This window comes from Coturnix japonica, chromosome 8 (assembly GCF_054131305.1).
Source record: "Coturnix japonica strain WE chromosome 8, WE-NBRP24, whole genome shotgun sequence".
NCBI classification, from domain to species: Eukaryota; Metazoa; Chordata; class Aves; order Galliformes; family Phasianidae; genus Coturnix; species Coturnix japonica.
The window spans coordinates 14,453,625-14,465,717 of record NC_140670.1 but is presented as its reverse complement, the minus strand read 5'-3'; the positions used below and the strand labels follow the sequence as shown (position 1 = coordinate 14,465,717).

The following is a 12,093-nucleotide window of genomic DNA, read 5'->3' as shown; positions in this document are numbered from 1 at the left end:
CTTAGGACAGATCAGTGCAACTTCCAATTTCACTCACATGACCAAAAACCTGAGGTTACAGAAATTATTTGGCTGCCTTACTTGATCATTAGTTTATTTTCTTATTCTCTATCCCCCTTATCGCTCTCTTATTCCTTTTTTTTTTTTTTTTTTTTTTGTGGGATTTTTTTCTGTGTCAGAGTCCCATTTGAGGCTTTCTTGATTGTACTATGGTTCATTGTAAGTGCATCACTGTATAGTGGAAGCTCGCAGGCTCCTTTTTTCATATGAGCATGGGCTTTGTTAATCACATGCTGCTTTAAGAAAACACTGCATGATATCTTTGAACCCTACACTCCTTCTTGACAGCCAGGCTAGCAAATGTCATTGACTGTGTGATGTACAAGAAGGAATTCAATTGTAAGTAAATTGTCAAAGTGGCTAACCTTGCCCGCACCCAATTGTCAGGACCATGATTCAGTTTTTCTGTCAACATCAGCTAAGGCTAACCCGGTCAGCCTTATGTTTCTGCAGAGAAGCAGCCTGAGGAGTTGTGCTTTTCAGCTGATCGCATTTTATTAACCTCAAGTTACTGTTGTTATAATCAATTGTACCCACTTCGGATTCTTAGATTGCCCCCAAATTGGCAAATCGTACAGATCCACGAGTATGTATTTTCTGCAGTATTAAAGCTGTCATAGGGATGCTGGCCTTAAATGGTGCGGTACGGTAGTTATTTTTGTTTGGTTGGATCAGCTCTCTATTCAGGCTCAAGTCTTATCCTTCTATTAATATCACTTGGCAAAGATAATCTGGATGATTGCAAGTTAAAATGTAAAGACTTTGAGCGTTGTCAACAGTATTTGCAATGCTGAGGTAGAAAGTGAATAAGGGAAAAACACTGCTGTTGTCTCCTGTCTGCTTGCTTTTATTTCAAAAGAGATTTTAATTGCTCCAATTAATATAAATAAGAAATGAGGACATTCTGATACCCTAATGTTTCCTCTGTTCTTTGAAGAAAAGAACGTAGTTAAATTGCCTAAAGCAGTGATTAAGACATCAGAGTGTTTTAAAATGCTCATCTGATTCCACCATGAGGGTTTGAACACATTTCGTGCTCCTATTTTCTTTTATGCACTGTAGATGACAAATGATTTTTTTTAAATGGCTTAAAAACCCGTATCCCATGAAGTGCATCAATGGAGATAACACTGTAATTTCAGTTCAAAATATGTCTGAAGGATATTAGCCTGGATATGAAATTGTGATTTCCTACTTAAAGTCCTATGTCCAGAAGTAACTTTCCTCGCCTGGAAAATACCATATATTGTACCTTCTTTATTTGAACTTGAGCATTGTGCTGACATTGTGCTGCTGTTGGGCTGCGGGAAGGAGGGGGAAGCTTTGGGTGCAACTATCAGAATTGAACAACTGTATGTGGGGATATTGAGATAATCGTGTAAAAGGAAAACTGGCTGAATGAGTTTCAAAATGTGTTATTTCTTCATTATCTAGCACTTTATAATTAACTGTTCTTTTTTTATTATTTCAGGAAGCTGCCACTTTTGCTAGAGAGCAAGGCTTTGAGGTGAGTTAACCCACAATTGCACACTAAACAGATCCTAAAGGCTTTTTTCGTGCTGATAATGAAGTTCTTTTGGACAATGATTGATGTGCTATTATACTCTCCAAGCCTCGCAGCGGTTGCCATGGAAACTTGGCAGTCGTCATGGTTTCTTTGTTCTGCCAGCTCAGTGTTATGACGCACTCTGCTAGGTCTGCACCCAACATCGCCTACAGATGTTATTTATTGAATTTTGAAAAGCCTCTTGGGAAGCCGAGAGGTTGGGCACGGTTTCAAGCTGCCTCTGCAGATATGGGACCTGTCAGTTTGTTCAGTTAAAAAGCTACCTCATTAGCTGCATTACACTCCACAAGGATTCACTGCTAAAGCAGTGGTGAGGCAAGACTAAATAGAGAAATATAACACCGCTTAAAGAACTTAAACCCTGCCATATGCGGATTATCATTATGCAAATGAATTGTAGAAAGGTTGTATATAAAATTGGTAGGTACTGATTAATGTAAACCGCGCTGCTTTTCGAAGGGGTGGTGTGGAATTTCTGTTTCAAAACAGATTCGAGCTGGTGCTTTCCATCTGTGCTCTAAAAATGCTTGATTCCCTACTTTCTAGAAGTAAACACTGTTGATTTTACAGCGATTCTCAGAGCTTTTGATTTCCTTTTTCTGAGGTATTTATTTGAGTGCCTAAGCCTTTTTGTCGCCCCTCCCATTGGCTGCATTCAGATAACTCAATCTGGAGAGCTATCAGCTATTGGTCTCTAATGCTGAATTCAAATAGGCAGGTTTTAAATACTATAATTAATGTGACAACGGTTGTACTAATTTCACAGATAGTAAGCGATCTCACTGAGATCTAAATTGTGGAACCAAATGCACATAAATCCTGTTACATGTTTTTTCACTGGAATAAGACCCACCTTAATTGATTTGTTTGCAATGGAGAAGAATAGATAGGAGTTTGACTGCTCAACACCCATTCTGCATAAATAATAGAAGCCGCGCGATTCAAACGGCAGCACTTTAAGAACGTGCCACTTTGTGTGTGGATGGCAGCATAGAAAAAAAAGAGGGAAAGACTGGCAGCTTTTGTTCTGCAATTTAGATCTCTTTAGTGCCGTACACCAGCAGGTACATCAGTGTTTTAGATATTAAAGCTGTGGGCTGGCCCATTTCATTTTATGTTTCCCAAATTCGCTGCTGCTTTGCAGAAATCCAGACATTTTATCACTGTCAATTTTCATTTGTATAATCTCTATTGTTAGCATAAAAATACACTTTCAATTTATTCTATCAAATGAATGAATTTCTCAGCTGCCTCCAAATATATTATGAAGCATAACAAATTATTGGTACCCTCTGGTAGCTAGACAATAAAAAGGAAAGGAAGTAGTGTATTAAGTCTACCCATTCTATACTTTTATTGCCCCCTTGAGCTAAAGACTTTGAATATGCCTGGTTTAAATTCAGTTCTAGTGACAAACTGCTGTTGCTGGTGTCTGCTAACTACCATCATATTAACCTTTCCATTAGTGCTTGCTTAGAGATTCTAGCACAGCTCCTTCTGAACATCCTAAATCTGCCACATTTGATTACAGCGTATCAGTAAAGTGCACAATGATTATGATCTTATCTCTTATTACCCCCTTGCTTGGCAACAACTCTCACGTCAAGTTTCCTGACAAAGATTTGGTAAGTGTCCACAGTTGTTTTCCCATTGTGCCGTGGAGGCAGTAAATAAATAAATGAAAATCACATTGCCAAGAAAGTATCTTAGGAAAAACTAAAATAGCTTCAATTAATTTTCTTAGCTAAAGGAAAAAAAAAAAAATCCATCAGATCACAATATCTTGCAAAATGGATTCTGTAGTTTATATAGAGAAAGTAAAGTAAAGAATTGGAGTGACAAAAGCAAGAACCAAGAGGATATTTACTGTAAAAGTAATGAGAAGTTGCTGTTACCTGAATCTGAATTACAGATGAAAATAATTTTATTTTATTTTAAAAAAAAAAGAAAAAAAATCAATCAATTCCTCAGAAATGTTTGTCATTGAAGAACAGCCTTGTTTTTTTTCCATAGTTTTATCTCCATTTCTGTCTTGCAGTTAATTTCACAGTTTATCTGACTAAATGCATCTTATAAATGTGGATTAAATGAGATGAAATGAAAGGAGCAGATGTATCTAAGCTGCTATAGAAATAATTTTTCCTGTTAAAGGTGATGCTTCTCCATGAAGTACATATTGGTTGGGGAACCAAATCAAAGAGTTTTGATAGCCTGGAACAAATTTCAGTCTTAAAAACAGTGAGATCCCCTGCACAGGTCCACAGTTTTCAGTGGATTTATGCTTGTTCAGTTCATGGCTGTGATGGTCCCAGCTTTTTTATGGCTGTTCAGAAACAAGGATCAGACCTGCCCAACCATCAGAATCAGACTCGTGTATTTTAAGATGTGCACAAGTATCCTGTTGAATTCGTGGCACCTTAAAGAGGCATTAAGTTCACAAACCTACTGTCCAGCTGTGTCTGTAGATGGAGGTTGTATTGAGTCAATACAAAGTAAATATTATTCATTATAGCTCTTTGACAATATTATGTATACGCTGAGCAGAAATAGGAGATGACAGGGTTTCTTACCATTTGACTGACAGCAAATTGAGGAACACAGTACTGCTGCATCCTAAGTTGTAAATATTCACCTGCTCTAAAATGTAACAGTTGTACCTTCAAAATATAACGCGGTGATAAGGCAAAGATGTATACTGGAAAAGTTAAAGCCTCCCGAGTGCTGAAGTCCCAACTCTTTCACTATAAAAACTATTTTATTCTCTTCCTTTGAAAAATTTCAGTATGGAAAGGTGATTTTGGCTTAAAATGTCAAGTTAATTCTCTTAGAAGATGGCATTTAGTTATTTTAGAAGTCTGTGTAAGCAGACACAAGTCTCCAAACCAGCCTATTTTGAAATTCTTACCTTTTAAAATAATTCTTTCGGCTAGATACCTTTCTTCTACTGTTATGTGCCTATTATGTATTTAATTCTTCCTAAAAGCACATATGCATTTTACTTTCTTTTACAGTCTACTCTGTTTCACCCTCTACCATCATTCTTTACTGGTATTTTTCCTTAGAGCCCTCTATCCCTCATATAAATTCATCTTTGTTCTTCCTTAAACCGAAGGAATCATCTCTTGATCTTGTCATTTTCTCCCATTATTGCTTCCTTACTTTCCTCTTAAAATTTAAAGTACATGTAAATACATTACACAAATGTCTTCAAACTCTTTGATTTCCTTGCCTGCTTTGCTTCACTGTAAATGTGCTTAATAAAGTCATTAGGAGCTGCTTCCTCCTTAGCAAAAACTAACCTCCTCTCTCCTGTTTTTCTTGGTATCCATGATTGCAGTTTTGTTTCACAGACCACTTAATTGTCAAGACCTCAAGTAGGTCAGAATGTAGGTGAGCCTTCAGAAGCCTACAAATTACCAGATGAAGGGCTGTAATTCTCCATTCATGCCCTATCCAATAGCTTGTGCCACCAGCTGATACCCTCTGCTCACAAATCTCCCCTTAAAAAGACATTTGAAAAGAACAGCAGTTGCAGTTATTTTCACTGGCATTTTTAAGGTGCTTCTTGCCTTCTGAGAATTAGAGGTAAGGTGGACTCTGTTTGCTCTCCATCTGCTGAGGGGTTCAAGGTTCCTTGGTCTTCTCCAACAGTAGAATTTGTCTTTTGAAAGCCCATGATAAGAGTCTAAGCAGGAGGAAGGATGAAATAACACAATTGTGTTAGTGTATTAAATGTACATGGAGATTAAAAGTATGAGAGAATTCAAAAAAGAATTAAAGAAAGCAGTAAGTAAGGGCAAATTATTATAGCATTTAACAAAGGTGTATTAATCAGTATGGGCTCACTGACTACCAGAGAGAAAAAAAATTAGAGAGAGGCTAGAACTATTACAGAAGAGCTGGATAATTTTCACTTAAAGGGATACCGGTAAGCACGTAGCCCAGGCTTGTTCTCTGTCTGTGGTAAAGGTGAAGTGCTGTCAGTGGTGTGATCAACAAGATTGCTAAAAAGCAGCAAGTAACTGGGTAGTGTGTAGATTATAGTTCTTACGCTGCTTAACTGAGCTGCTGATGAAAAACAAGTGCATTTGTGAAACTCAGCATCCACAGTCAAAACTGCACATGCAGTACCTGGTTTTAAAAATAACTCTAGATGCTGATTCTGGATGAATAAAACCAATTTATTAATACAAATTAATTGTAACTCTGGTAAATGACTTAATACCACTCTGGACAGCTTTAAAAATGAACTCTATTAATTATGTAATTGTGCTAAGATGAGTTGGCTTTCATAATGAACAGATCACTAAAAAATGCAGAACGTATACTTATGCTTTCGTATTATATTCATCACTAGGCCCTTGCCAAGTCTGCTGTGTTTCACTGTGGTTGCATGTACATAAGTGCACACATTGTGCGGTGTTGTTTAACACACATTGGAATAAAATGCAGCTCAACAGGTAATACAGAGAATTATCTGCCTTACTTTCATCCTGTTAAATCTATACATATATATATGTGATGGCAAGAAATAGATTTTTATATACCAAATTTAATCTATGGAATTTACTGACTTGAGGTTTGTGATCAAAATCTTCCATGGAGCATTATAAAAGGATTTAATGCTTCTACTAATAACAGGAATACTTAGATTAGATTGAAAACTAAATAATTTAGAAGTTGCAGTGGTTGTGTTTCAAACTGTATGGCAACTGAACTATGAGAATAGGAGGGATGATGTTCTAGTGACAAGCTGAAGAGCTGTTGGGTTTATTGCACCAAGTAAAACATTTTAAACTTGTTGCTGCCAGAGGCTTTGGATGGATCTCTGTTTTGGTTCATTATGCTAAATTCTCAGTCCCTAGCTAGATGCACTGTGGTGTACCATGTCCCTTTAAAGCAAAGATTCTTTTTACAGCTTTTCCTCACTTCAGAAAATTGTGGGGTGTTCTGTGCCCCACTGAGTGGCTCCCACCTTTTCATTCCCTGCATTTCAGTGATGCAGATTGCTAGTGAGCACACAGCACGTCCACCTGGGCTCCACACCTTTGAAGGTGCTGCAGGGTGTGGTGGGTTTACATGTTGGGATCAATTGCTGTAGGGGAGTTCAAGAAACAGTGTTTGTTATCCTTCTGAAATCAGAGGGATTATAGTACTATAAAACCTGACTGGATTGAATGAAAATCAGGCTTAGAATTTATAAGAAGTATTCTCTTGCAAATTTTATTTTTAATTTTCTGGTAGATGAGGTTGGAATCCAGTCATCAGCAAAAAAAAAAAAAAAAAAAAAACAAAAAACCACCAAACCCACTAATTGCTCGTTAGGAAATGCTCTGTAATTCCTTTGTTAGCTTTGCAGTTTTGCAGCAATTGGAATAGCTGAACTATCATTATCAAGATTAGAAACAATGGTCTCCTGGTATGACATAAACCCTTAGGAGAATGAAGTATTCTTTCATTTAAAAATCTTCCTCTACTGACAATGAAGTCTATTTTATACTAGCCATAAGAAAATAAATATTTTGATCTGCTAATAAAGTTCCAGTCTTTCACTGCTCTAACTGCTCTCACTAATACGCTGGTTACAAGAATTTTTCTTTCTATTAATAGACTGAAGACATTAAAGAGATAGCCCGGAAGACACAAGCCCTGCCAAAGGTGAACACTAAAAGGCAACGAATTGTAGTCTTTACCCAGGGGAAAGACGACACTGTACTGGCTACAGGTATATTTTTCATATGTTTGTTGTCACTCAGTAAATATTGTAGTTAAGAAACAATGAATTCTGGTATTACCTATTATAATTGTTAAATGACAGGCAGAGCATTTGCCTTAGTGTTTCTCATCTCTGTTATGCTTCTAATTGTTTTAAGATTCTGAATTTGAGAAGTTAGTATTTCACAGAAATGCCTGAGAATTTAGTTCTGAACATGTGAAGCACTTCTGTATAACACAGATCTAAAATATTGATCCAGTTGGTTTTGCTCAGATTTTATGACTTGAGATTTTATCTGTGTAGCCATCTTTGCTGCAAACAAGAACACGCTATGCCTGCTGAGAACAGCTGTGCAACAGTAGAGTATATTTAAACATTTGCGGAAAGGAGGAAGTGAAATCCAGTACTAAGTGAATTTCCAGGCTTTTTTGCTTTGAGCAGAAAGCTCACTTCAAGCTTTTCTCAGCTGTCTGCTCTTCTGTTCTCAAAGGAGTATGTGAGAAAAAGGTGTTCTAGCAGGAATACAAGTAGTTTGTGCTGTCGAAATTGATGATGTACGACACACAGATTTAAGCATTATAAACACGACTGCCTACCTTTTGACAGTCTCTTTAATTTTGTCCACCTATGCTTCTAGACTAAATAAAGCTATTAAAAACATGTGCTGTGTTGAGCCATTGTAGTCATTCATTCCTGCACAAGGTAAGTCATTAGTCAAGGCTGAATTCCTCCTTTGGAAATCAAGTGAAGTTGAGGAAGCTTTTCACCTGAGGGACCAGTGCTTACTCATACCTAATATTTGCCTCGAAATCAGAACTTGCTTCAGCCTGTGGCTGCAAGGCTAGGTACTAAGTAGGTATGTTGCTGGCGTATAGATCATTCTTAGCAGCAGTTAGAGTGATTTCTCCAATAGTTTGCTCCTTCCTGTATTTTGTTAGCCACAAACTGATTTAAAGGAAATAGAAGCAGTCACTGAGAGTTGTGTGTGTGTATCTCACTGAATAATGATGAAAGCATTGCTTCCAGAATGTTACTGCATTATGTGAATGGCCCATATGGAGGCACTCCACTGGAGTATTGTACAGTTGGCTGAAAAAATAGCAGTGTAAAAATGTTTTTATACATTAGATAGTAATAGTGGTAGTAAACCTAAATCTTATATGTAACCCTCCTGTGCTCTTATTTAATTTTCACTATGTACTTATTTTATTCTTCAAACTGGAGTTGTTAACAAATCCATTAATCCCTTCTTTGATATTTTTACAACTGGGGGCTTAGTTGAGGACTGACACTTGCTAATCTTAGCTGTTTGTTTGCTATTAAATGAACTTAAATTAGAGAATGCACTTTATGTGCATGATAAATGCAAGATGGATAGGGAGTGTATGCAATGATGTCAGCTACAAAAGCAAACATGATAAATGTTAAGGCAGTTTTGAGCCGTGGGATAAGCTATTTGGTGCACAAGCATAGCTGAATCCCTTTGCTATGTTGTTATTCATGGCAGCCAAATAAATGTCAATAATAAAAGAGAATTAAAGATTTTCATTTCCCAGAGGCAGTCCTCTAATACAGCTTGATCTTTCATTTCATTTGTAATTCGTTCTCATGTCAGGATGCAATCATTCGCCAGGCTCTCTGTGTCATGTTAAGTCATTTAATAATGATTAAGAACATAAAAATGTTTGGCCTGTGGGGCAATTCTCAAAAGAGATACCAATTTGTTATTGTTTTCCCCCCTTTTCCATCCTTTGGTATGGATCATCTTTTTCCCACCTCTTCACATTAAAATAATAATGAAAAGAGGAAAACGTGTCCCTTAATTTAGCATATGGTGATACCACACGATGGCATGGAATACTGTTAATGCTTATTTCAGCATCAATTAGGTCTAGATGTGCTTTGAAACCTGCAGTGGAAAGTATAAAATGTTTCTAAGTGGTCTTCGAAAGACTTGCTGTATTTGAGAGTAGTTGCCAGTATAAAATTCATTTCCCCTTTCTAATACAACAGGATAAAAGTGCGTTTTTGAAAAAGCAAGCTTTGTATGGTTGTTTATCCTGCCTTTCTGAGGAAAATCTGTGTTCTTAAAGAGTTTGTGCCCTTGTGCCTTGATTGAACAAGTATTTGTGAAGTAGTAAGTGAGCTATGCATTTAAACTTACTGGACATTCTGCTTTGTACTGCATCCAAATCAATAGTAATAGTAAGAATATGATTCCAGGATGTTTATTAGTTGAAAGACATTTCCGCCAGTAGTTATTTAACCATAGGGGGATTGGTATGCAGGTAGAGGACTACTCTCCTGTTTCTTTCTTTCCTTCCACTGTCTCCATTAACCATCCTTCATCAGCTGTTGGGTAGATCCCATGTTCCAGTGTTTGCAGTTTATGCCATCTGGATGAAGCTGGAGCTTTAAGGTGTAAGAGTAAAATTCTCCAAGGTGAATTTCTTTTCTGTTTTTCCTGTGGAAAGCTCTCTGGCAGCAACATAGAGAGTCTGCCTTCACTGTAGCCCTAGGAATAGAAGAAGGTGCCTTAGGCTGGACTGCTCTATGGAGAGACACGCAGACAGCCCATCTTGCCCATCTCAGCCCAGGCATCATGCAGTGAGAAAGACAGTGTTGTAGCTGTAAGACTATCCCTACCAGACATCTGTTTCCTCAGTTAGGTACAGCCTCTGCCTATTGTCCTGTACAAGGCTGCCATGGGGCTAAACTGAAGACGGGATTACAGGAGTAGGAATGCATCTCCATGGTGGATAGGAAATGAGATAGAGGATTGTTGCAGGTTCCCAGGGAACAGAAGTATCAGTAAGTAATAAAGGAGTAGAGCATAAAGCAGGAGTGTGCAGACTTGTTACCAAAAGAGAAAAAAGTCTGGCCAAAAAGTTCAGAGAATAGAATCTGATAGATTGAGACAACTAAAAAGCCCACTTCCTTCAAGGATCTGTCCCAGCCCTACAGCAAGGATGTAGTTTGTGGATTGCTGCTGTTCACCTAACATTGTTTTAATGCCCACCTAAACCACTGGAACCACTAGTGGCTCACCTATAAAAGACCAGGGACTGTAGCCACTCAGGCACTGATTGATTGACAAGCAACTTTAGAGGCCCACACAACTGGAGCAGAACCTGAAAATGGTGGGAAATAACTGCATCAGCCATCCCAGAGCAAACCATTCCCCTTTATCAGTCCAAATTCCTAATCTGTCTGAAGTATTCGTGTTTTCAGAGGAAAAATGTCTCTATCGTGGAGCACATTGGATCTTTCTGCTGTCTATTCTTATCTCCTCCGTCACAGTACTCCAGCCCCAAGGCTCCTTCCCTCTCCCCTTCCTTCCTGTTCTCTGTCAGTAGGAATAATTGCAAGAAAAAGGCAATCTCATATTCAAGCTGAGTGTGATCAGTGTGCTTTATAGGGAAGGAAAGGAGTGTTTGGGATTGGCACACAGACACTGTGGTAGATGAAATGTTGACTAAATTGACTGTCAGCAGGCTTCTCAGAGCGTGTGATCATTGCCTCAAGTTCACCTGTTTCTGTTATTTGGGTACGTTTTCCTCTGACGTCAAATTTTATTATTTTACTAAAGAATATGAAGCCATTGAAGCTTCTTAATGACTCTAAGAACTACCAAATGGCACAAATGCTGTAACTGTCTCTAACACCAGTCCCCAAAATGGCTGAATTTCAACAAAACTCTCTTGAAAAAAATAGTAACCTGAGAGGTGCATCTCTGATGAAACCTTGCAATACAGAAGATTATGGTTTGGGAAAGATACTAGTAACTGAAAATATGATCAATGAACTTGCATTCTGAGGAAAGTTTATTTGAGGAACAACATCAGTTAATGACTTGTGTGGATGCTTTTTGGCCATAAAGGGAATTGCTTGGCTATCAGACTCTGGTCCCACTACCATAACCTGGGTTCATCCATTCTGAATTTGACTCTAGGTTCCTGAGTTTGTGGGATACGTTCATTTCGTTTCAACACTTTCTTCTGTAACCGCAGAAAATGCAGAGGCAAGGAAAATGGGGAAGGGTTGATGAACGTGTCCAACCTCCAGATTTCAGCAGCTGGGGCTTTTCATAGGCACAGTAAAAATCACAAACTCTGACAACAACATATATGTCACATCTATTTGTGTGCTATATCATTTGTCAGAATGAAATGCTCTGAAAACTATCCTTTTTTACAGAGTTGCTCATAACATTTTTAAACAAATTACTTTAAGTCAGATATATTTTGTGACTGGTCTTGGCCCAAAGGGAAATCTTTGGAAAGTCTGAGCAAAATCAGTTTGGCAGTGGAGAAACAATTTTATATTGAAATATTTGCATAATTCAAAAACAGCTAAAGCTACAAACTCTAAACTTAGCTTGTTTTATAGCTTTAATAGAGGGAAAAAAAACAGTCCAAATGTTAAAGAAAATCACTTCAGCGTTTTTCAAGTTATGAATGATGAAATCTGGCATGTTTAGGCTTGAACATGGAATGTTCCATTCTTTCCCCCCTCCCCCACCCCAAGTGTTTGCAAGACCACCTCTGTTAAGGGCACATTTGTAATAGGCTCATTAGTTAGAAAATGGCAGTAGTAAATAAGTGAATTTTAAGGATTTGAGTATTAAAACCACCCTAGTTAGGGTTTACTGAGTTAATGACACTGCTTACATCTTCTTCAGTTTGTTGATGGATGGCCTGAGAATGTTTTAGGAGAAGTACTGGCTTTGAAGTACAGTGTGGTAGAATGA

General features: G+C 37.8%; 1 protein-coding gene across 4 annotated transcripts in view; it reads left to right on the top strand.

Annotated features, from left to right (window-relative positions):
* Positions 1 to 12,093, top strand: part of ADK (adenosine kinase) — a 253,442-nt gene that overhangs the window by 208,099 nt on the left and 33,250 nt on the right. For all 4 annotated transcript variants that reach the window (XM_015866530.3, XM_085554286.1, XM_015866531.3 and 1 more), the window contains 2 exons: positions 1,532 to 1,567; positions 7,238 to 7,352. In XM_015866530.3, the coding sequence (XP_015722016.3) occupies positions 1,532 to 1,567; positions 7,238 to 7,352 (151 nt within the window). The remainder of the gene's footprint in view (positions 1 to 1,531; positions 1,568 to 7,237; positions 7,353 to 12,093) is intronic.